This window comes from Rana temporaria, chromosome 3 (assembly GCF_905171775.1).
Source record: "Rana temporaria chromosome 3, aRanTem1.1, whole genome shotgun sequence".
NCBI lineage: Eukaryota > Metazoa > Chordata > Amphibia > Anura > Ranidae > Rana > Rana temporaria.
This window is the reverse complement of record NC_053491.1, coordinates 180,782,763-180,809,349: the sequence shown is the minus strand read 5'-3', so window position 1 is coordinate 180,809,349 and position 26,587 is coordinate 180,782,763. Positions and strand designations below refer to the sequence as shown.

Here is a 26,587-nt window from a genome sequence, read left to right as displayed (position 1 = left end):
AAACCTGTAAGGAGATTTGTTTCATCCCTGTGTATCATCTCAGGCTCTTCACTTCAATGGGTGTATGAAGAGTTTACATCCACTTTAAGTAATTTGATGACCACATGGTATCAGCTGCCATTTACACAAGTTAAATACCCTATTAGTAACCTTTTACACTTTTTCCTTTATTTGATGTGCAACATATCTGTTTATTATTATTATTATTGTTTGCTAGTAGTCCTTTACCGCTGAAACTCTTTTATATGACCCTCTGCAATTAATATATACAGGATATTAACCTTTGTTTGTTAGTTAAACATCTTTAAATGATGAGGTCTTTTATACTAAGTTAATTATTTTATTTCACAGATTATGAAAAAGTCCTGGAGCTTGATTCAAATAACTTTGAGGCAACGAATGAACTTAGAAAAATTAACTGTGTAAGTCTAAATTGTTTATTCTGGGGAATGATATACTATAGTTGTAATATAATAAAAAAACATATAAGGACCAATTCAATAAATCATAACACATGCAGTATTTCATTGATGCATTCAGAGAGCATTTTGCCTTCACTACATCCCGGATAGTAATAACCATTTGACCCTAGAAAATCCATGTTGATTTAGGTAAGGTTTACAACTGCTTTAAGGGATCATGCATTTAAATTATTGTGTTTAGGAATGTATTCTTCATATAGGGCCAAGTTATCCAGAGCTTTGAAAACAAACCAAACAGCACCGAAGTGGCAAAAAAGGTCTGTACCATTGCATTCCATGGTATGGTCTCTAGGGGGGCCTTTTTTTGTAGCTTGCAGCCTTTCCTAATATTGTTTTCCTGAAACTAATATTTTATATATTAATGGAAGTTGAGTGAATAAATTGTGAGTGGTTAGGCACCTAGGCAAATGTATGTTGGCTACTGCTGCAGGCAAATGCAATGAAACAAACCCAGAACTGACATTGGGCTGGTCAATGTTGAGTATAGCTATGTATCTTTCACTCACTTTGGATCACGTACATTCTTAGGATACGATAATGTCATCTTCTGAGCCTCTGAAGTAAAAGAAAGCTGATCACATATTTAAACGTAACCTATTTTAATTTTAGGAATTACAGGCATCTGGTATTACTCAAGAGCAAAAGGAAGAAGTAAAAGAAAATGAAATTGTTTTATCAGAAGAAGATAAAAAAGCCATAGAAGCCCAGAAGCTGAAGCAACAAGCAATTGTGCAGAAAGACTTGGTATTTGTTTTCTCTTGCTTTACAGACCTCTTACTTATTGTAGAAGTGAAGCAACCTAGAGCTATTATTTGATTCTGGAGTACTGTGGGGGTTATTTACTAAAGACAAATCAACTTTGCACTACAAGTGCACTTGGAAGTGCAGTCGCTGTAAATCTGAGGGAAAGATCTGAAATAAGGTGAAGCTCTGCTGATTATATCATCCAATCATGTCCCCCTCAGATCTACAGCGACTGCACTTCCAAGTGCACTTGTAGTGCAAAGTGGATTTGCCTTTCATAAATAACCCGTTGTATGTAAATTTCCATAGTTTGGTCAACATTGTAAAACAAATGTGGTTTATAATGTGGTTTATGTAGTGTGTGTGTGTAATGCCTCACTGTAGTTGATCAAATTAAAGTGGTTCTAAAGCCTTAAATGGGTTGTAAACCCTCAAGGTTTTTCACCTTTATGCATTAGGGTGAAAAACCTTCTGTAGTGCAGCAGCTCCCCCTCCCTTTACTTACCTGAACCTAATTGTTCCAGCAACGGGGATGAGCACAGCAGCTCCAGCCGCTGTCTTGGGTCCTCATTGGATAGATTGATAGCAGCAGGAGCCATTGGCTCCTCATGGGGGGCGGGGCCAAGTCCTGCTGTCTGTGTCAATAGACGCATTAGCAGGACTCGGGAGTGTGCCAGCACAAGTGCCCCCATGGAAAGTGGCTCTCCATGGGGGCACTCGAGAATAGGAGGAGGCAGGAGCACCGCTGGGGGACCCCAGAAGAGGAGGATCAGGGATGCTCTGTGCAAAACCCTTGTACAGAGGAGGCAAGTATAACATGTTTGTTATTTTGAAAGAACAACCTTTACAAACCTTTAAGGTTTTTTACCTTAATGCATTCTATGCATTAAGGTGAAAAAACATTCTGTGCTGCAGCCCCCCCCCCCCCTTTTTTTTTTCTTACCTGAGCCTGATCCAGCGATGTATATGAACTCAGCGGATCCCGCTGGCGGGGGACAGTAGAAGAGGATTGGGACTTCTCTGTGGAGAAACATTGCACCGAGCAAGTAAGTATAGATATGTATGTTATTTGAATACAAAAAAACAGCTTTGGGACCACTTAAATGAGTCCAGGGCAGGTTAGAATTTTATTGGTGGCTATAGGTCACCTTAAACAGTTCCTAATTTAGGGCATTTCATATGTGACATGTATCTTCTCTACTCGATTATCTTTACAAAAATTGTGGCAGATAAAAGAAGAGAGAACCCTCAAGTTGTCAGATACATTGAGTGGTAAAGGAGAAACATTCCTAAAACCAACAACTAATAAGAAATCAAAAGCAGGAAAAAAATTAGATCATTCAAACTAACCCAGATATTGAAGACACGTGTGTGTTCACAGAGTTTGTAAGTGTGATTAGAGATTAGCAGTTTTTTTTTTCTGTATTTTCACAGAGAATCCTAATGCCCTGTACACACGATTGGTTCGTCTGATGAAAACGGTCCGATCGTGTGTGGGCACCATCGTTTTTTTTCCCATCGGTGAAAAAAAATAGAACCTGTTTTACATTTTTCTTATGGTTAAAAAAACGATAGAAAAAAACAATCGTCTGTGGGGAAATCCATCGGTCAAAAATCCATGCATGCTCAGAATCAAGTCGACGCATGCTCGGAAGCATTGAACTTCATTTTTCTCAGCGCGTCGTTGTGTTTTACGCCACCGCGTTGGACACGATCTGATTTTTAACCGATGGTGTGTACTGATGAAAGTCAGTTTCATCGGATATCTGATGAAAAAATCCAGCGGTCCGTTTTCATCAGACGAACTGATCGTGTGTACGTGGCATAACAGTAACACACTTCCTTAGAGTGACTCCACTCTGGATAGAGGAGCAACTGAGACACCCTTGGACAGCAGCATTGTCAACTTGTAGAAAGGGTAGTGTTAGATGCACTTAACTACCAAATTTAAAGCCCAACTCCATTTTTAAGCCGCTACAGAAAACATTTTTGTTTTTCATTTGGGTTTAAGGTTTTACTTAACTAGTTTAAGACACTGGCCATTCTACATACATCCAAAATAATGTTGTTCTAGTACACAGGAAGTGTGTAGCACATCCAGTCTTGCTCTGCAGAAGCTGCATGCAAGAACGCTCAGATAAAAGGAGAGGGGGAAGCAGAATCGGCATGCAAGTATTATAGATGGAAGCAGAGGGGGAAGCAGAAGCTGTATGCAAGAAATCACAGATGGAAGCCGAGGGGGAAGCAGAAGCTGCATGCAAGAAATCACAGATGGAAGCCGAGGGGGAAGCAGAAGCTGCATGCAAGAAATCACAGATGGAAGCCGAGGGGGAAGCAGAAGCTGCATGCAAGAAATCACAGATGGAAGAAGAGGGGGAAGCAGAAGCTGCATGCAAGAAATCACAGATGGAAGCAGAGGGGGAAGCAGAAGCTGCATGCAAGAAATCACAGATGGAAGCAGAGGGGGAAGCAGAAGCTGCATGCAAGAAATCACAGATGGAAGAAGAGGGGGAAGCAGAAGCTGCATGCAAGAAATCACAGATGGAAGCAGAGGGGGAAGCAGAAGCTGCATGCAAGAAATCACAGATGGAAGCAGAGGGGGAAGCAGAAGCTGCATGCAAGAAATCACAGATGGAAGCAGAGGGGGAAGCAGAAGCTGCATGCAAGAAATCACAGATGGAAGAAGAGGGGGAAGCAGAAGCTGCATGCAAGAAATCACAGATGGAAGCAGAGGGGGAAGCAGAAGCTGCATGCAAGAAATCACAGATGGAAGCAGAGGGGGAAGCAGAAGCTGCATGCAAGAAATCACAGATGGAAGCAGAGGGGGAAGCGGAAGCTGCATGCAAGAAATCACAGATGGAAGCAGAGGGGGAAGCGGAAGCTGCATGCAAGAAATCACAGATGGAAGCAGAGGGGGAAGCAGAAGGGGCATGCAAGAAAACAGAGGGATGCTTTGGACAAACAATGTGATCATGCTGCAGAAATGGCAATATTAAAGGCTTTAGAGAAAGCTATTGGCAAAAGTGACGGAGGTAACAGCACCAGTTACTCAATTGCATCATATGCATAATATTCCTCTCAGCTCTCCTAAAACCTCAGTTCCCAGTCACAGCAGCTGTATCCCTCAACCAAGGTCAGAACACTGCACCTAACACCTCTCAAGGCAATCTGACTACTCATTCCTCAGTACACCAGGCATTTGCACCATGGCAAACTTCACTGGTATGCAGATAATAGGCAATATACCTCACCATGGGGCTAGTCCATGTACATCCCATCAAGTATGCTGCTCCATAGCTGCGACCAACATAGTAGTCAACTGTGATCGCGTGTCAGGAATAAGTCCCTTTGCACCACTATACCTCCGAAAGTCACGCATTCAGCTGTGCATCCAAAGTGTAAAAACACAGACATGTCACAGTTTGCTAAAGAGCTCAACTATACACGTTGAACTAAGTTTAATGACAAGCCTGAAAACTTCAGAGGCTGGAAATCCACCTTCAAATCGACAATCAGTGAACTAGAGGTCACAACCTACAGAAGATCACAGCCAGTGAGCCAATCAGGAGACAGAGGGGGCGGGGCCGAGCCACAGCTCTGTGTCTGAATTGACACACAGAGCAGTGGCTCAGCTCCGGTTGCTATGGGGGCAGGAGGGAGTAGCCAGGAGCGCTGGTGTGGGGCCTGAGAAGAGGAGGATCAGGGCTGCTCTGAAAAACCACTGCACAGAGCAGGTAATTATAATATAACATGTTTTTTATTTTCTTTTAATAAAAAAGGAGACTTTATTATCACTTTAAGGTAAAACACCTTTTAAAACCACCATAAAGAAATTGCACCAATAACAATCTGTGTGCTTCAAATGGGTCGGGATGGTTTTTATTTTATACAAATAATTTATCTTTTTTGTTGGATGCTTGTTCTGTTCATGCTAAATAAAATGCTGTTTGAAATATTACAGGGCAATGCTTACTTTAAAGAAGGAAAATATGAGGCTGCTATTGAATGTTATACTCAAGGAATTACCGCAGACAGTACAAATGCACTACTACCAGCAAATCGAGCCATGGCCTATCTGAAAATCCAAAAGTAAGTATTGTATATTAACAACTAGAGTGGAGAAACTACTCCACTCCCACTTGTTATTCTGTATTGAATAGGCTACAGCATGGTTAGATACTAAGCAGTAATGTTAAAGGTCTCCAGAAACACAATGGAGTTATCATCCTTCTCTGCTGTTCATGTGACGAGCATTGCTCAGGTTTATACCACCCAGCAGTGTCATTTATCTTTTAACAAGCAATATGGGAAAGAAGCCTACTCTATTCCCTCTAAAACAGAATAGCCTATTTTGAGTTGGCCTTAAAAGAGAAGTATGACTTTAAAAAGAAAAAAAAAATCATACTCACTTAGCAATAAAATATGGTTTCTGGCGTTGAGTACAACAGCTCACTTCACTTGTGTCAGCAAGAGAATGAAACTTCAGAAGTAAAAAACAACTTTGCAGCTCCTCCAACAGATCAGTGGGTGATTCAGCCAGTATGCAAAGGAGTAGCAAGGATTAAAAACTTGTAACACTTTACTAAATGTAAATCCACTGTGCACTGCAAGTGCACTTGTAAGTTCAGTCGCTGTGAGGGGAAGATCTAAATCGGGGGAAGCTCTGCTGGTTTTATAATCCAATCATGTACAAGCAAAAATGCTGTTTTTTATTTCCCTTGCATGTCCCCCTCAGATCTACAGCGACTGCACTTCCAAGTGCACTTTTAGTGTACTTGTAGTGCAAAGTGGATTTACCTTTAGTAAATAAACCCCTTTATTTGTAAACCATCGTATTACTTACAGGGAGGTAGACTATAGTATAGTAGGTTCATATGCAGAGAGATGATGTGTCAACATGGCAAGATAGAACAAAAGTATCAATGTAATCAGTATGCTCAGGACTAAGCACAGGGCCCACCAGATGATGGTGATATCAGCTGCTTATCTGACCGATCTCTATGCATGTTCACACAGTACAGAGGGGGGGTGAGCAGCAACATGTTTCAGGGGCTCGGCCCCCTTTATCGAGCCTGCCCAACAGGGGGAGAAAGCATGTCTAGAGGGCGGGGGGTAGCACTACAGCACCAATCGCAGCTGTCCCCCGTCGCCTCTAAGACCAAGAACTGAGCGATCAAACACCGCTGATCACTCGGCTCTAGGTCTTCAGCCTGCAGAGAGCTGGTGACTATCAGCACTCTGCTCTGCCTTAATGCCGTGGAGGTGGCAGGAGCGGCTGGCTCAGACTCTCAGTGGCTTGCTGAGAGGCTGAGCCAGCTGTCGATCATGCATGTGGGCGGGTCCTTACTTTAAAGTCAGGATCTTTCCTGAGCCTGGACTGGCTGAGTGACATCGGACAACAGTGGGCTTTAGCCTGTTGGCTGGAAACAGGTCACAGGAGTGCAGAACAAACTGCACTCCTGTGATCTATAGGAGAAGCACAGCCCAAATAGTTTTGGCTATATTTCTAGTTTTAAATTGAATTGGTTATAACCAGAATTTTTTTTTTTTTTTTTTTGCAAACAACCCACCAACCAACATTAGTAATATGCACTATACGCAATAAAATGTAATTTACGGGATAATTTATTCTGAAAATAAAAGATCGGGAGCTTTCTATATAGCTTGTGCTCATACTACATGAACAAAGAAAGCAAAGTCAGAAAATAAAGCATGATTGGTTATTGCTGTGTGGATTTTGGTTTACAGTAAACAAAGAATTGTTTGAAAGGTCAGTCATTTATGTGTATATGTGTGCGGCAATCTCATTAGTATCTTCCAAGGTCAAGGTCATTTTACTCCACTAAGCAATCGCTGAGCTTTTCCAAGAATTTCCAAGAAATCCCTTTGGAGATCTTTGTGTGAATGGTGTGACATTTAAGTATCTGTTAATACAAACAAAGGTCATAGCAAAGTTGACTGTGAATCAATATCGGTTTTCCATTTTGTGCTAAAAATGTCTGCCATAGCAAGTTAGCTGACAAATTATTTTGGTAAAATATATATTGCTACTGCTTTGCAGTGTTTTTCAAAATATTCTTCTACAAGTTGCAATAAAACAGTGTCTCGGGTGTTATTTCAGATACATGGAAGCAGAGGAAGACTGCACACAAGCCTTAGCTCTGGATACAACTTACGGGAAAGCTTATGCCAGAAGAGGGACTGCAAGAGTAATGCTACGAAAGCTGAAGGAAGCAAAAGAAGGTGACTAATAAAAAAATGACTGGCATTTAGATACTTGATCTGTTCATAGGTCTAGTCATATACTTTCATAGATAACATCCCTCTAATACCAGAATCGGCTAATTGGTTTGAACTGGTTATTTTAGGAAGGTAACTCCTTTTCAATCTGTAGCGCTGTCGTTTTGTGTACAATACAATACAATATGGCTACCTGGAAGTGTTCTGTACACAGATGGTGTACAGAATGCCCCCCAGGTATTTCATTTTCTTTTTGTGTGATTGGCTCATCAATTTTTCCAGAATGTGACCTGGAAATGGCACTTGTGCCACTCGGGCTCAATGGAGAGGGGTTATGTAAACGGTACATTCACAGCTGCTGTTAGAGTGCTGACAGGGGATGGAGCCCCCTGGGGATTTAATATGTTTTGTTTCTAGGGTGAAGAACGTCTTTTAGGTTATTAAAGATGCAAACTTTTGGGACTAAAGGGTTCCGAAAGCTTGTATCTTTAACACCAGTTGGCCAATAAATTAAAGGTATCACTTAAAGCGGGGGGTTCACCCTAAAAACAATTTTCTAACATTACATTGAGCTCACTCTCGACATTAACAGTATGCCGATTTTTTTTTTTTTTTGCTGTACATACCTCGTATAGCTATTTTCTTACCTGGCTTCCGGGTAGTGAATCCTCCGGGAGTGGGCGTTCCTATGCAGCAGTTAGTGATTGACGTGATGACAAAAACTATGCGTCGCATAAGGAGCGCCACGAGTTGCCGAAAGGAGCCGAACGTCGGTGTGCAGGCGCCGTATAGCGCTGACTCGTAGTTCGGCTTCTTTCGGCAACTCGTGACGCTCCTTATGCGACGGGGGGAGGGGGCAGTTTTTGTCATCACGTCAATCACTAACTGCTGCATAGGAACGCCCACTCCAGCGGGATTCACTACCTGGAAGCCGGGTAAGAAAATCGCTATACGAGGTATGTACAGCAAAAAAAATAAAAAAATCGGCATACTGTCAATGTCAAGAGTGAGCTCAATGTAATGTTAGAAAATAGTTTTTAGGGTGAACCCCCGCTTTAAAGCCGAGTTCCACCCAAAAATGGAACTTCTGCTTTTCCGGTTCCTCCCCCCTCGGGTGTCACATTTGGCACCTTTCAGGGCGACCAGATACCTGTCTAATACAGGTATTTGCTCCCACTTCCTGCAAGAATTCAAGAGAAAAATGGGTAGCCCCCAGAAGTCACACATCTAAGATTTCCTAAAGAGGTGAATGGAGTGGCAACCTCAGCCTGGACTCTGACCAGGCCACGCCTCCAACACTTTTTACTCTACCCCTGAAGCTTAGTCATGGGGAACCATGACTAAGCTCCAGGGGGTGGAGTGAAACACATTGGGGGCTTGGCCTGGTCGGAGTCCAGGCTGAGGTTGCCACTCCATTCAACCTCTCTAGGACATCTTACATGTGCGACTTCCAGGGGGCTACCTATTTTTCTCTTGATTTTCCCAGAAGTCTGCACTAAGATTTTGGGAATCCCTTGCAACAAAAATAAAATTTTTAGTGAGATACCCCCAAAGAAAAAAAACAACTAAAGAGATGCAGATCCTGATACTTTCTTCATTACAACCCTGCAGCTGCAGCAGCTGATGGATAATTATAAAATCACTCACATTCACTTTGCACATGGACACACAAACGGCTATTTTTTCACAATAACAAATGGTACTAGCAACAAAGTTTTTTTTTTAAATCTTTGCAATGTACATTGATCACCCAGAGAGGGGAATGTTTTTTTCTTAAGCAAAAATGAAGTTACCCTTTAAGGCAGGGGGGCAGGGGTGCCCAACCTTTTGAAGAGCAAGGGCCACTTAAGCAACATGGTAACCAGTCGAGGGCCACAATGAGCAGAGCGGGCAGATGACAGGTCACGGCTACGCTATGGCCCTCCGATCCGCCCAGACGAAAGGGTACTGGCGCTGTAGAGGAAGCATCGGCTTATGGGACTCGGCCGCTTTCTTCCTCTACCACCAGCTTCATTTACAACATGATGCTGTGGTGTGGCAGGTCGGCAACCTGCGATCTGGGCTTGCCAACCCACCATTACAGAGCAGGAGGTCGCGGGCCACATCAGAGGGCTCCGCGGGCCACATGTGGCCCCCAGGCCACTGGTTGGCCACCCCTGCTTTAAGGGATCCGTACTCTTTGGCTGAGGTTGTTTTTTTGTGGAAGCCAACTGTGATTTGTGTTTGTTTTTCCTCTCAGATAATACATTGTTTGCTTCTAGTAGTTGTAATTGTCTTGCCAATGTATGTTTTTTTGGTAAGACTTATCGATATTTCATTAAAAAAAATGGAAATGTTTTAATATGTTGACTTTTCTAGATTTTGAAACGGTTTTAAAACTGGAGCCTGGTAACAAGCAAGCAGCATCAGAACTGGCAAAAATATCTCAGGCAAGTATGTTGATTAAAAAGCTGTTATTTGGGTGAGCGGCATGCTATTGAAGTTTCAGTATATTTTGTTTGTGTTGTTCTTACATCCCAGATTCAAATGCTTGATCTTTGCAATAGTCTTCCATTTGTCATCTGACTGATTATTTTGATATTTTGTAACTCTAGTGTTAATAGATTAAATGTCATTATTGGCCAGGTGGTACATTTTTAAAGGAAAATATTCCAATCCAGAAATAAACCTGAGGATTGCCGCTTTAATAAAAAAATATGAAATGCGACTCTAACATGGTTGAAAAGCAAAAATAAAATAATAACTTCAGACTGAACTTTTACTGTCATACATGTAAACATAGCAGTATTACATGTCTTGGTTATTGATCAATGGAAACGTTTGTAGTTAAAGTTGCTGACTTTGAAAATATGGACACTTACCTGTCCAGGGCGCCCTCAATGTCTTCAGCTGAAGCCGACCCATCCCTCAGCTCCCGGGTGGAGGCGCCGCCATCTTCAGTAAGGGAATCATAAAGTGAAGCCTTGTGACTTCACAGCATGGTTCCCTACTGTGCATGCGCATCCTCACTGGTCCTTGCTGTCTTCTGGGACCTGTGTTAGAGGGGGGTTAGAGGAGGGCCCGGACATGGCATAGATCGCTGCAGATCTATCACCGGAAGTGGGAGCAAATACCTGTATTATACAGGTTTCTGCTCCCCCCTGAAAGGTGCCAAATGTGACACGGAGGGGGGAAGGAACTGGAAAAGCAGAAGTTCCATTTATGGGTGGAACTCTGCTTTAAGTGATACCTTTAATTTATTGGCCAACTGGTGTTAAAGATCCAAGCTTTCCTTTCGGAACACCGTAGATCCCCTTTTGCGGACTGTCCCAAAAGTTTGCATCTTTAATAACTTAAAGACGTTCTTCACCCTAGAAACTAAAAATATAAAATCTGCAGCTATAAATACTGACTTTTAGTAAAGGGGCACTTGCCTGTCCAGGGATCCAGCGCGGTCCTCACCTGAGGCGGGTCTTTGGCCGTGTTTGAGGCACCAGTGTTCAGGGCCGATCCTAGGCAGGGTGCATTGCACCCAGGCGCCTGCAGAGGTGGGGGCGCCGAACATCTAACAGAAGCCCTTTCTGTGTCCATCACAGAAGCCCCCCTCCAGGTCCCAATAAAGTACTCTGCTTCTCTTCCTGTATTTTGTTTATTGTTAAGAGATCATGTAAGGATCCCAGGTTAATGAAGACTTTGTTGGGGGAGCATCTCTGTGGTTTAGTTATTGCCATAGAAACATTTGTAAAGGGGAGGAGTTAGTAAAATAACAACGCCCATGTGGGGGCGCCAGAAATATTTCTGCACCCGGGCGCCAGTGATCCTAGGATCTGCCCTGCCAGTGTTTCATCAGATTTGGCGACCTGTCAGAATTTGTGACGTTCCGTTGCCACCATCTTGCTACACCCCGCTTTCCTCCACCGTATGGATACAGTGAGAAGGGGGCAAGCGGACATCTTGTTACACACACAGGATTTTGCATTTTACACTTATTTTTAACAGTAAACAGAGCTTATAAAGTGAAACACAGTATTTAGAAATCCATCTGTTTACATGTTGAATTATAAAATCAGAGGTGTTCTGTGAGATTAGCAAACCTGTGAGATGACCAGGTTTGCCGCTGCTTTTAAAATTGAACATGTAAACAGTCTGGATTTCTAAGTACTGATTTATAAGCTCTGTTTACTGTTAAAAATAAGTGTGAAATGCAAAACTCCGGTGGGTGTAACAAGATGTCCAGTTGCCCCCTTCTCAGTGCATCCTTGCTGTAAAGGAGTGCGGGGTGTAGCAAGATGGTGGCGACGGAACGGCACTTCCGTTACAAATTCTGACGGGTCGCCTAATCTAGGAATGCAACCCATACTAGACGTTAAAGAGTGATAATGTGCTGCATATAGAGCACCCTACAGAAAGTTTTACTATTTTGCATAAGGAATGCTATCGAATATTAGCTGGGTTTGTCTCTTCCAGTCATCCTCCGTCTTCTTTCTTTCAGTGACTATGTGTATTTACTTTTTGCAGCATTTACTTCAAAAACACACACCTTGAAAATGTGTGGTTTGCTAAGAACATTCTCTATTTTGTTTTGTTTTCTTTGTAGGTATCAGGCCGGTTCACACCTAGATCGCACTGCGATACGATTTTTAGCCCATTCATTTGAATAGGCTGAAATCGCATTGGATCACACCAAAAGTAGTGCATGCATTGCATGCATACTGCAGTACCATGTGATCCGGGCAGGCGCTGCACTGAGTTACACAGAAATCACAACAAAATTTCTGTGAAACGCGGACTGTATTTCTGTTTGATTCGGGTGTGAACCGACCCTAAAGCATAAGACTAGGTTCACACTGTTGAAGATGATTGCGGGTGCGCAACAGCATGTAAATTGCACCTATTCCCGCACCGCCACCACCTGCAGCCAAAATGCGCTGCTTTTTTTCAGAGACGCAAAGCTGCCATTCATTCTAGTGTGTGTGGAGCTTTAAGGGACAGGAGCAAGAGTCATTCAAGGGAACCAATGGTGAATCACTGCAAATGCGGAATGTCCATAAAGCGATCATGGCCAGCAGCTTGTAACCTGCCCTATTATAAATACAGCAAATGTTATTAAGAAATTAATTCCCTTTTTGAAGGTGAGGGAATCAAGGTTTGTGGTGAATGGGACTTGATCTTGTGAACTCTCAGACAAAGAATATTCTTCATGATTGCAGCAAAAGTTCTTATGAGCATTGGGTGGTTAGCAATCAGTGGAAGCTGGAAAGACCAATTGTTTACCATTTTATAAATCTCTCTCTAAGTCTGTCTTAGTCATTTCTTTTAGTCTTTGTAATGGCATCTCTTTGAACAATGTAGATATTTATGAATTCATTTACTGCTCTAGGAACTTGGTGACAAAACAGTAATGCTCAGCCAGAATGATCTTGCCAATCAAAGTAAAGGGAAAGATGAAAGGAAATATGTAAAACCAATAGAAAAACCTGCACATCTGAGGTCTACGGTAAGTGCATAACATCTTACAGGGATGACGCGCTTGTGTTTCACATTTTTCACAACCGGGAGTCGGTGTCTGTGTGCAGACAACTTACACACTTACACTTTATACATCTATATTGTACATTCATGTCAGTCCTTGCCCTCCGAAAGCTTACAATCTAAGGCCCCTAACTCGCATTCATACATACATATACTAGGGCAAATTTAGATTTACCACCTTCCTGCCTGGCCAATAGCAAATTGACTGCCGAGTGGTGGTTCAGTTATCCTGACTGGTCTTCATATGACGTCCTGGCGCGATCTGTCACTGGCCACGTCCACGGGACACAGCCGATGACTGATCCGAATACCGGCTCGCTGCCAGTACCATGTGATCACCGTGACGTATCACAGCAGGTCACATGACAGTTGTAAATAAATTGCTTCCTTTCATGCCATCCATTGAATACAACTGTGTTGGTCAGTGTGATCACATGGTACAGACAGGGCCCATCACAGCCCATCTGTACCATGTGATTAGCTCTGGCTAATCACAGCTAATCAAAACAAAACAGACCAAATGATTCAGTTTCATTCTGTAAAATGCTTGCTTATAGCAATGTAACACAAAAACAATTCCTCCTGCGCTCTAGTGTTTTCCTGCTTTAGAGCAATGTCATCCAATTTTAGTGTAAAGTCTATTGTCTTGCAACCCTTCTCAGAATCATGGGAATTCATAATGCTATAAAAGAAAAGAAAAAGAAGGGTGCACGTCCTAGTGCATTATCACCTAAAGGGATTTTATTGAATTAATTAAAACAGTAGTCATACTCACAAACAGAGTAGAAAGACAGCGCTTATCGGACAATTATACTGGTAGACAGTATCGCCCAGCGACCACGGTAACAACACGGATCAGATGGCATCAGACCGACATTTTTGTAAACGCGTAAGACAAAAATGTCGGTCTGATGCCATCTGATCCGTGTTGTTACCGTGGTTGCTGAGCGATACTGTCTACCAGTATAATTGTCCGATAAGCGTTGTCTTTCTACTCTGTTTGTGAGTATGACTACTGTTTTAATTTATTCAATAAAATCCCTTTAGGTGATAATGCACTAGGTCGGTGCGTCCTTCTTTTTCTTTTATAGCAATGTAATGCATTGCTATATGCAAACATAATGTGTAAAAAATGTATAAATAAAAATTCTGATTACTTCCTCTGGTCACAGTGTGTTAACCTCTTGCCGACCACCCATCGTAGTTTTACGGCGGCAGGTTGGCTCAGGTGCGGAAAATCACGTAATATAACGTGATTTTGCATTGCAGCCACTAGGGGCTGTGCCCTGCGGGCGCGATCACCGCCGGGCACCCGCGATCGCTCTTTACAGAGCGAGAACTGTGAGCTGTGTGTGTAAACACACAGCTCCCGGTCCTTTCAGGGGGAGAAATTACTGATCGCATGTTCATACAATGTATGAACAGCGATATGTCATTTCCCCCTAGTCAGTCCCGCCCTCCCTTCAGTTAGAACACACACAGGGAACATAATTAACCCCTTCCTCGTCCCCTAGTGTTAACCCCTTCCCTGCCAGTGACATTTTTACAGTAATCAATGCATTTTTATAGCACTGATTGCTAAAAAAATGCCAATGGTCTCAAAAATGTGTCAAAAGTGTCCGATGTGTCCGCCATAAGGTCGCAGTACTGATAAAAATCGCAGATTGCCACCATTACTAGTAAAAAAAAAAATTGTAATAAAAATGCCATAAATCTATCCCCTATTTTGTAGACGCTATAACTTTTGCGCAAACCAATCAATAAACACTTATTGCGTTTTTTTGTTTTTTTTTACGAAAAATATGTAGAAGAATACGTATCGGCCTAAACTGAGGAAAAAAATATATTTTTTTTATATATTTTTGGGGGATATTTATTACAGCAAAAAGTAAAAAATATTCTTTTTTTTTTTTTCAAAATTGTAGCTCCTATTTTTGTTTATAGCGCAAAAAATAAAAAACACAGAGGTGATCATATACCACCAAAAGAAAGCTCTATTTGTGGGGAAAAAACAACGCCAATTTTGTTTGGAAGCCATGTCGCACGACCGCGCAATTGTCGGTTAAAGTGACGCAGTGCCGAATCGCAAAAAGTGGTTAAAAAAACTAATCGTAAAAGAAAAAAAAATGTCATACATTTTTTTTTTTTTTTTTTTTTTTGTACTGTTACCAGTTAGTGTCCCTGATTTATGCCACACCAGTTATATGATAACGCTGTACTGCACTGGTGATATGTTTAAACAAAAAAATATATTCAGATTTCTTCTGACAAAAAACTACATCCTATGCCATGCCTCCTACTAAATACATTGGACTGTCTATTTTCCAAAAAGGGGTCATTTGGAGGTATTTGTACTGTCCTGGCATTTTAGGGTCTCAAGAAATGAGTTGAGGCCATCAGAACATCATAATAATATACACTGATTTGGGTTATTGTAGCAGAATACACATTGACCCCGATTTATCAAGAAAGATTATTTATTTGCAAAATGTTGTAACAGAAACAAAGAAACACTTTTTTTTTTTCAAAATGTTAAGTCTTTTATCGTTGAATTTGTAAAAAAAAACTCAGCAGTGATTGAATACCACCAAAAGAAAGCTTTATTTGTGAAAATGATAAAAAAAATTACAGTATTACATGACCGCGCAATTGTCATTCAAAGTGCGACAGCGTTAAAAGCAAAAAATTGTCCTGGGCAGGAAGGAAGGGGGTAAAAGTGCCCAGTACCAAAATGGTCAAATTGACGGCGCTATATAAGAACCTGTAACAACAAGCATGGTGCTCATTTACAAAAATAGGGCAGATAAGAGGAGAGTTAAAGAGATGGGGCTCTCTATTGTGGATGGCTCATGAAAACGCCCGACAGCCGGCCCTGCCACTATTTCTTGTTGGATTCAGCAGATGGTTGTTCAGGCTTATGCCATTAAGGGTGAGTTCCTCCCTTCCCCGTTCCGGCTCACTCTACCAAGCTTTGTGGTTCTGTGTTTCCCTTCTGGGGAGTTCTCGGCTGCTTGCATGTTTTCTTCTGGTTTCCATCAATAAACATAAGAGACAATAGGATATTTTTTTTGCTCTCCATAAAACCCGTTTTCTATGTTAATTGACATACACAACACCCAACCCCCTATTTGGTTATTGTTTCTTGTACTGCATTGTGACAAACTGAGCTGTCTATAGCAGAGAGAGGATTTGTAACCGCTAGAACTGCCCATAGGTGGTGCTTTGTTGTTTTTTTTTTTTGTTTTTTTTTGCCTAGTGTCCTACACCGCCAGGTGACACTATTTTTACAGTGAGTAAAAAAAATAATCCTGTTTTTCCTGGGTGGTATTAAAGTGGTTGTAAAGGCTCAGGTTTTTTTTTTATCTTCATGCATTCTATGCAAGAAGGTAAAATAACATTCTGTGTGCAGCAGCCCCCCCTAATACTTATCTGAGACCCATCTTGTTACAGTGATGTGCACCAGAGCAGCGGCTTTCCCAAGACTCTTTTTTTTCACTGGCTGAGACAGCAGCGGGTGCTAATGGCTCTTGCTACTGTCACAACCAGTGAGCCAATGCGAGGGGGGGCTGAGCCGCGCTGTTTGTGTGAATGGACAAGCAGAGTATGTTAGAGTATGCTATACTTTAACTTTAATTCAGTGCTGAGCATATTAAAAATAATTGTCAGAAAATGAAACATTATTTTTCTTTATATGTACTTAACACTAATTTGTTATTTATTTTTAAATGTTAAATGCCATGGAGTGTTCTCATATCTCAGTATGTGGCCTTTTAGTCATAGAAGATGCAAGGCAAAAGCCAATTGATTAATGGTTTTTAAAGTGCGAAGGGCTAAAATCAATATGGACTTGGCAAAAGATCTTCACTTTATGGAAACAAACAATTGGTACAATATTAACTACAAAGGAATTTGTGATAAATATACCTCTGTGTAATATTATGTAGACTATAAACACGCACACATTATATATATATATGAGAGAGAGAGAGATTTCTCTCTTTCTCTCATATATATAATCTCTCTCTCTCTCTAGATACGTCTGAAATGTGGCTTCATCCGACCGACGTAAGTTTCCTACGCCGTCGGAGCCTGGGCGCATATTTACGCTGCCTGCAAGGGGCGCCTCCATTGATTTATGCGTCGAATATGCAAATGACCGAGATACGCCGATTCACGAACGTACTTGCGCCCTTCGCAGTAGTATACGCCATGTACGTAAGGCGTACGTCTGGCGTAAAGTTATTCCACCTATAGGAGGCGCATCCCATGCAAAAGTATGGATGACGGAACAGCCGTCGTATTTTACGTCGTTTACGTAAGTCGTACGTGAATGGGGCTGGGCGTAGGTTACGTTAACGTCGTAGGCATTGAGCTGTCGTATCTTAGGGGGTAAATTCAACGTGCGGGGGGGCGGTGCCATTGGCGGCGGGAGGCGATGCGAGTGGTGTGGGGGACGGTGCCATTGGCGGCGGGAGGCGATGCGAGTGGCGTGGGGGGCGATGCCAGTGGTGGCGGGGGGGTGGAGCCTGTCATCTATTCGCACGATAAGACGTAGGGACATTTTTCCCCATGTTTCTGGGGGAAAAAACTGTGTCTTATAGTCTCTCTCTCTCTCTCTCTCTCTCTCTCTCTCTCTCTCTCTCTCTCTCTCTCTCTCTCTCTCTCTCTCTCTCTCTCTCTCTCTCTCTCTCTCTCTCTCTCTCTCTCAGTTGACTTTGGAGTTTCCTCTTCTCTTCTGTAGAGTTGAAGTCCGGGATGAGAGCGGAGAGTCTCTGGAAGTGAGTGTCCCTCACTGATGAGTACTTGGGGCAATGTAGCAGGAAGTGTTTCTCATCCTCCAGGACCCATTGCTGGCACAGTCTACTCTCCCTGGGCTTGTAGGTCTGTCTGTCTGCCATCCTAATTCCATTTCCAGGCTGTAGGCGCTCAGTCTATACAGGCTCATTGTCTGTCTGTCTGTCTGTCTGTCTTTGGGATCTTGTAGCACCTCCAGGTACGGGGCCAGTTTGTAGTCTCTCTGCAGTGACTGGTAAACAGTTTTTTTGGAGTTTTTTTCGTATCTCTCCAACATGTTTTTCTTTGGAGTTATTCATTATGTTTTTTATTTGAGATTTTGTCAGGCCGCATTGTTGAGAGTTTGGGATTGACAAGGTGTTGATGAGTTGCTGCAGGCCACACGGCTTGGACTGGTCCTACCTGTCAGTAAGGCTTCATGGTAGTATGAGTTGGGACTGCTGTTTTGTAGGTGGTCCCAGTATGATTATGCCCTCTTTTGTACTGCAAGAAGTAAGGGAAATCTGCCCAGCTCGGACCGGCAAGCACTGTTGGAGGTGCTCCGATATATAATGTCTGTCTGTCTATCTATATAATAGATATATAATATGTTTAAGCCTTGTCTAAAAAGTACCTTGTAAAAGACAGGTGCTTTTGCATATACTGTAGGTGTTTTCTTTTAGCTGCCCCTTCACAACCTATATTGCTGACCTGCAGTTATGTGAGTGTAGGGAGGAGCCCCCAACTGCCTTTATGGTGGACATTGAGAGTTAGCTTTGCAGGACATCTCGAGTAGAAATTTAACTATTTTTAGTCTGAGGGTTGCTGTGGCATCCTTAAGTGGTTGTTAAGTCACTCTGTTATTGTTACACAATCATCCCTGTTTGCTAAAGCAAGTGTCCCAGTGTCTGTGCTTTATCAATAAAATGCTTCATTCAGAGTGCCGCTTGGTGCTTACGTGACCGGCTGGCTCTCCCCTCTCCCAATCTAACAGCTAGATCGGGAGGGGCTGAGAGTCCCTCGCTGACATCAGCCGGGAGGAGAGAGCCGGCTAGTCATATGAGCACCAAGCGGCGCTCTGATATCGGGTATATAGCGGCATTTTATTTATAAAGCACAGACACTGGGACCCTTGTCATTGCCAAAAAGGGACGTTTCTGTAAAAATTTAAGAGATTTAGAAGTAATTTTAGCAGCAGGAGGGGAGGGGCGGGCACTTGTAAGAGCTGACAGGCAGGGAGGGGAGAGAGAGCACAGGAGAGTTGCGGCTGATGGAGGCACATAAACTGACCATGGTGTCAGGGTTTAGCAGCCATGATAAACTGTGGTCAGCCAGGTATTTCAGGTTATACAGGGGGTCAAATTACACAGCACAAGCACTGTTCTGCATAACATGCTTTAAAGGAACAGGATCAGTATTTTCCCTAATCCTATTTCAGGACAGCCACCTTTGAGAGACCTAGGCCCCTCCCCTCACAGGACACTCTGCTTAGGACCAGGCCAGGGCATTCATGGCCCTCCTGTGGGAATGCCTAATTGGTTGTTTCCACGTTTAAAAAAAAGAAAAAGTCCTCAGTGCAGTAAAGGCCCCTTTTAGCACATTTTTAGTAAGCCACCTATCGTCTACTAAACTCTGCAGATGTCTTGGCTTGGTCTCCAAACAAGCCTGGGATGGGAAGTGTTAATTCCCTTTAACCATCATTGTCATTCGCATGATGTGCGTTTGTATGAAGAGAACCCGTCTATCACCTAGATGACTTGTCAGAGCAGGTTTGTCTTGAATGTGTAATCTCATAACCCTTCAGATCCTGCAGCCCCAGGCTAATCCTCCGCCAGCTCAAAGTATTGCACCAGCCACGCCGGTCTTAACCTCCACTAATGGAGGGACACTGAGGGGGGCACTATTGGGAAGCTGAGAAGGAGCCAGTTAGCACTTCTTCAGGCTTCCAGGTGGAGTCAGAGGGAGAGGGGTTGGACGGTAAATCCTCTAGACCCTCTCGCTACATGCTTTTCCCGAAGGAGGTGGAGGATCTCTTGGGAGCCATCCATACCACCCTAGGAATCCAGGAGGAGAAGCCGCTATCACTCCTTGACTCTGGACGACCGGCTCCTATTTGTCTTCAAACCAAGGTTAAGTCTTCTATTCTCATTGCACCGCATTGGCTCAGAAGGCCGTGGTTCTCGATCCGGAAGGATCTTGCGTGGAACCTCCCTGAATTATGCCAATTCGGGAGGACCACCTTCTCAGGGTCCGTTCTGCTGTCCCCAGGTGGAGAGGTGGAATCTCCCTGTGTGGCTTCTGAGGAAGAATTGCTAAAAGGCAAGGGCTTCTCAGATCGGTTGGTGGCTCTGCTAAGTAGCAGGAAAGAGGAAACCCGCTTTCAATCAGGGCCACCCTTCTACAAATATTTCCGCACCAGGTGATTTTTAAGATGGTTCTGCCTTTTTTTTACCATCTTTTTTTTTTTAGCAGAGACCCTGGAGGATTAAAAGGCAGTCAGTGAGCCAATGAGGAGAAAAAAGGGGATGGGGCTAAGCCGCAGCTCTGTGACTAAATGGACACGCAGTGGCATGTCTCGGGTGCCCCCATAGAAAGCTGCTATCTGTGGGGGCAGGAGGTAGGGGCCAGGAGCGCCGGCGAGAGACCCGAGTAGAGGAGGATCTGGGCTTCTCTGTGCAAAATCACTGCACAGAGCAGGTAAGTAATAACATGTTTGTTATTTTTAGAAAACAAAAAACAAGACTTTTTTATCACTTTAAATATGGAATAAACAATGATGGATGGCACTTACTTTGTGAATGGGCTGCCACCATCTTGGATTCGATGTCTTACTCAGAATTGTCACTCAAGTGAACCTAATCCCAGTTGCCAGGTCGTCTGAGAGATCAAATTTGGCCCCCTGAGTACAGATAAAAAAAGAACCAGCCATGTCTCAAGGACACAGGTTACATAGCAATTGTGTGTACACATGGATCTAGTTTTGGCAATCGCAGCTTGCCTGTGCCCAAGAGCTTGCCATCTAGTGATGTGTTTAAACAAGGGCTGTTTTTCTGAAGGTAGCCCTATACAAATAAAGCGATTTGGTATAATCGCTGGGAGTCTGTCTGTGCCAAGATCAGATTGCATGAATCGGACAAATAGGCAGACCAGTTATTTTCATTATGATTTGGGTAGTTTATAAAGATGTTTATTAATCACCTTCTGAGGTGAATAAAATTGTTCATTGTTATCATCTTGCTGTTTGTGTGTGACTAATCAATATTACAGCCTGTTGTCACTTTCAATGTATTGGACATATGGATCAAAACAGTTGTACAACTAATTGGCATAAAATTACTCCCACCTACCTTTCCCCCTTTTCTTAGCCACAGCTGACACAAAGATTCTTTTCTTCCACCACACATAACATAAAATGAAAGTCTAATTGTGATTAGATTGTTCTCTAAAAGTTTAGAATATGCTCCCATTAAAATATAAAACATTGTGACACATAGAGGCTGGCTCTTAGATTTTTAAAGACTCCCAGTTCTGGGTAAGATTTGTCCAGACCTGCTCTATAGTATTACCCTCTGCTTCTCATATGGCGGCTACATAAAATGTAGAGAGGTGAGGGAAGGGGTGAAAGAGATGGCATAGGACAGAGAGTAATTAGACATTCCTGAGAGGAGAGGGCTATGACATGCAAGGAGGGTGAGGGATGGGCTCATGCACACAGGATGTTTTTTAAAACATCAGCGCTAAACACGCGTTTAGACGCATTTTGAAATTGCCTTTTTGTGTGTTTATGGATGTTTTTCATTAAAAACACTTCATATAATGTAAAAACGTCAAATGCTGCTTGACGCGTTTACCCATGTTTTTCATTTTTACAGCTCGTTTTTACTGCTCCTGGACACCCAGGGTGTAGATTTTTTTTATTTTTCACTACCCCTTTACTGCCTCCAAACGCCTCTGACAGTTTGTGTGCATGGACACATAGGCTAACATGGAAGGGCTTTTAGAGGCAGTTAAAAAAAATATGTCAAAGGCCCCTACAGCAACTGTAGGAATATCCTGTGTGCATGAGCCCTAACTCTTCTTGGAGTAGTCAAATTTTCCACAATGCACCCCCTCCCCTCTCTTCTTCTATCTAACATTGGGGGAAGACGTTCTGTAGTCCAAAAAGGACTGGGATCAGTGCTGTCTAATAACAGTAATGGCTGCGCTATTTAACTCAAATGTGTATCAAGCTGCAACTCAAAAGTGATATACACACAAACAGAATAAGTAATAAAAGGAAGCTGCACTAATATCAAATGAATATGTTAACCAGTGACATAAACAACTGAGTAATGATAAATTACTAAATACAAAGTGATAAACACACCATGGGAAATTATGTGAAAAATTACCAAAAATAATTAAATACTGAAACCCCAATAAAGTCTTAAAGCGGTGGTTCACCCTCCTTAACAACAGTCTAGCATTAAATTCGGCATAGTAGCGCGAGCTACAGTATGCCTGTCTGTATTTTTTTATCCCCGTACTCACTGTGCAATTGTATATTGAAGATTCCGGGGAATGGGCGTGCCTATGGAGAAGGAGGATGATTGACGGCCGGCTCTGGCACGTCACGCTCCCCGAAGACAGCCGGAGTAGGTCTCGGCTCTTCACGGCGCCTGCGCACAGGCTATGCGCAGGCGCCGTGAAGAGCCAAGCCTATTTCGGCTATTTCCGGAGAAGCGTGACGTGCCAGGGCCGGTCGTCAATCACCTTCCCTCTCCATAGGAACGCCCATTCCCCGGAATCTTCAATATACAATTGCACAGTGAGTTCGGGGATAACAAAATACAGACAGGCATAATGTAGCTCGCGCTACTATGCCGAATTTAATGCTAGAGGAAAAAAAAATAAATTTTTTTTTTTTTATATAGGGTGAACCCCCGCTTTCATAAACAGTATTGTTATCAAGTGAGTTTAAACCATATATTAATGTGATAAACTGCACAAAAAGTCTTTCTTGAATGCTCAAGAAGAGTATACTCTGCAACACCCTGTGACAAATCTTCAATTGACTTGAGACATTGTGAATCCGCCACCACACAGAATGAAGGCTTACCAGCTGTTCAAGCTGTAATGGCTTAGCAACCATGCAATCCTCCAATGCTGCAATTAGCTCACAAGCCTAACGTTCCTGGAACTCCAGCCTGGATGTTGTGATAATCCCAAAAGCCAGCTAGCACGCTTGATGTATGATCCAACAGGGGAACGTAGCAGAGGGGGTGGTCTCAATAGATGTATGCACCCAAAGAAAGAAAATAAAAAAGGACCGCCATCGGCCGCCAAGTCTGTATTGGCATCAGACTCAAATAGTAATAAAAAAGAACAGAAGCCGGCCAGCAAATGGTAAAAAGCAAAACAAGACGCCCGTGCAAGGCGGGACGTGGAAAGCGTGGTGACATCAGCTCGTCGCTTACCCTACGCATTTTGTCACACCACCTCCAAATGCGCAACTGCCCAGAATATGTATTCTGTACCCTGTACAGCCTGACAGTCTTCAGTCCCCCCCAAAAAATATTAAAGTTATCATTTTATTTAAAAAAAAAATCATTGACCCCCTCACTAATGTGAGGTTGGTGGATACAATTACTGTTTATTTTATATATCTGGGGACTGCTAAATTGAACGGCCTTGTGGTGGTCCACATACACATGCTCTCATTCCCTTTTATTTTTATTTTTATTTTTTTCTTTTTTCCCTTTTTTTTTCTCTTCACGTAACTTAGACATGCTTTTGATATGTCAACCACTAAGCTTACTGTTGATGTAATTGTTTTCACTTTATGTATTGTTTGGAACGTTGTCTGTCTTCCTGTCCTTTTTTTATGAATAAAATAAGATTGAATTAAAATAAAATCATTAGCGGCAGCAGGGGGAATCAAATCCCGGACAGAAAAGGTGATTGGTGGGGGGGGGGGTGTGCAATTACAGGAGACGATTATCTGTGTGTCTCTCCCTTCAGCAGCTAAAAGACTATGGGAGGGAGAGAAGGAAAAGCCAGATTTTAGCTGTTGCAAGGAGAGACACCCAGGGGATCAGTTTGTCTAATTGCTCGCCTTTACCAATTACCCCCTCTACTGCCCATATTCAATTCCCGTGAAGGCCTGGGCTTCATGCAGGAGGTCTGGTGTCTATCACCTCATCAGTGGCCCTGATTCTGGGCTCTGAAACCAGCATAGAAGGTGGAACAGAGGTAGATCAGTGAACATCTGTTTGCTCAGTCTCCACTCTGGTAAAAGAACAAATAAACGACAACGTGTGTTATATCTCTTCTGGGTTCAACACTTTCTTTCCCTGGTTGCTGTGGCCAGTAAAGCAGCTAATAGAGCACAATCTAAAAAACAGGAAGTTGATTTTTAAGGCTTGGCATATTATGTATCCATTTACACATTGCAGCCTCATCTTTTGTATGTCTTTAAAACATTGGGTAATATGTTGTGATTGTATGCACCATTTTATTCTCCAGGGTCTATGATTTCAGAAAATTTTTATGCCTAAAATATGCATTTTAACGTGTGCAAAATCTGGGGGGAAAAAACGGCTCTGATAGCAAATTGGTAATTATTTGATAACAGACCAAAAGCACCCACATAAAAGAAGTGCGTACATACATTTTTATTTTCGTTATTACAAATTAATAAACATGCCAGGTAGAAGTGAACTGTGTCAGTGAATATCGAATCTTGGAGTATTAAAACTTTTTAACAATTTCACAGATACATTGCAAGTGAATAAAATATAGTTTATGGAAAGACAAAAACAGACATTTAAATTACTTGATTTTTTTCTGTTGTAATTTGGAGCAACGGCTGAACCAGGGGGGGGGGGGCAAAAACGCTGCAACCAGCTTTAACCAGCACCCCACCAGCTCGCTGTCTGACCGACTCTTACCGCATCTTGGTGGCGGGTCAGGTAGCGGGTGACGGTGGTAAGCTGTGGGATGGGCAGTGGGTCAGGCACGGCTCCTGTGTTCTCTATGCTTCCTCCATGCTTTTCCTCTTGCTAGACATCCAATAGGAGAGCCTGTCCTTTCAGCCAATCAGGTGCAGGAAAATGTGGAGCGGTGTCTCTCTCTGTGCAGGGAAATGTGGAGGGGTGTCTCTCTCCGTGCAGGGAAATGTGGAGCGGTGTCTCTCTCCGTGCAGGGAAATGTGGAGGGGTGTCTCTCTCTGTGCAGGGAAATGTGGAGCGGTGTCTCTCTCTGTGCAGGGAAATGTGGAGCGGTGTCTCTCTCTGTGCAGGGAAATGTGGAGCGGTGTCTCTCTCTGTGCAGGGAAATGTGGAGCAGTATCTTACTCTGTGCAGGGAAATGAGGAGCGGTGTCTCTCTCTGTGCAGGGAAATGAGGAGCGGTGTCTCTCTCTGTGCAGGGAAATGTGGAGCGGTGTCTCTCTCTGTGCAGGGAAATGTGGAGGGGTGTCTCTCTCCGTGCAGGGAAATGTGGAGCGGTGTCTCTCTCTGTGCAGGGAAATGTGGAGCGGTGTCTCTCTGTGCAGGGAAATGTGGAGCAGTATCTTACTCTGTGCAGGGAAATGAGGAGCGGTGTCTCTCTCTGTGCAGGGAAATGTGGAGCGGTGTCTCTCTCTGTGCAGGGAAATGTGGAGCGGTGTCTCTCTCTGTGCAGGGAAATGTGGAGCGGTGTCTCTCTCTGTGCAGGGAAATGTGGAGCGGTGTCTCTCTCTGTGCAGGGAAATGTGGAGCAAATTGGTAATTATTTGATAACAGACCAAAAGCACCCACATAAAAGAAGTGCGTACATACATTTTTATTTTCGTTATTACAAATTAATAAACATGCCAGGTAGAAGTGAACTGTGTCAGTGAATATCGAATCTTGGAGTATTAAAACTTTTTAACAATTTCACAGATACATTGCAAGTGAATAAAATATAGTTAATGGAAAGACAAAAACGGACATTTAAATGACTTGATTTTTTTCTGTTGTAATTTGGAGCAACGGCTGAACCAGGGGGGGGGGGGGCAAAAACGCTGCAACCAGCTTTAACCAGCACCCCACCAGCTCGCTGTCTGACCGACTCTTACCGCATCTTGGTGGCGGGTCAGGTAGCGGGTGACGGTGGTAAGCTGTGGGATGGGCAGTGGGTCAGGCACGGCTCCTGTGTTCTCTATGCTTCCTCCATGCTTTTCCTCTTGCTAGACATCCAATAGGAGAGCCTGTCCTTTCAGCCAATCAGGTGCAGGAAAATGTGGAGCGGTGTCTCTCTCTGTGCAGGGAAATGTGGAGCGGTGTCTCTCTCTGTGCAGGGAAATGTGGAGGGGTGTCTCTCTCTGTGCAGGGAAATGTGGAGCGGTGTCTCTCTCTGTGCAGGGAAATGTGGAGCGGTGTCTCTCTCTGTGCAGGGAAATGTGGAGCGGTGTCTCTCTCTGTGCAGGGAAATGTGGAGCAGTATCTTACTCTGTGCAGGGAAATGAGGAGCGGTGTCTCTCTCTGTGCAGGGAAATGTGGAGCGGTGTCTCTCTCTTGCTTTTTGCTATAAAAAAATGTCTTCATCAATTTAGGCCAATATGTATTCTGCTACATATTTTTGGTAAAAAAAAAAAATCCCAATAAGCGTATATTGATTGGTTTGCACAAAATAAAAATTTTGCCAGTGCCCCTCCTGAGACTAGACTCTGGATCCGCCTTTGATTTGGAGACAGGGACTCTATAAAAGGGAAGTGTATTTTCAATAAGCCCATATTTTTAGGTATTAGTGCAGTGTTTAGGCACTTTTGATGTGACTTTCTCCTATAATAAAAAACAGTGCACTGTATATTACTTTTTTATCCGTTTCCTTTTA

The 26,587-nt window shown here is 43.0% G+C and overlaps 1 protein-coding gene across 2 annotated transcripts in view; it reads left to right on the top strand.

The window, feature by feature from the left end:
• The window catches only part of RPAP3 (RNA polymerase II associated protein 3), an 81,944-nt gene that overhangs the window by 28,231 nt on the left and 27,126 nt on the right, over nucleotides 1-26,587 (top strand). For both annotated transcript variants that reach the window (XM_040343915.1, XM_040343916.1), the window contains exons 7-12: nucleotides 352-422; nucleotides 1,092-1,226; nucleotides 5,188-5,315; nucleotides 7,348-7,469; nucleotides 9,825-9,895; nucleotides 12,826-12,942. In XM_040343915.1, the coding sequence (XP_040199849.1) occupies nucleotides 352-422; nucleotides 1,092-1,226; nucleotides 5,188-5,315; nucleotides 7,348-7,469; nucleotides 9,825-9,895; nucleotides 12,826-12,942 (644 nt within the window). The remainder of the gene's footprint in view (nucleotides 1-351; nucleotides 423-1,091; nucleotides 1,227-5,187; nucleotides 5,316-7,347; nucleotides 7,470-9,824; nucleotides 9,896-12,825; nucleotides 12,943-26,587) is intronic.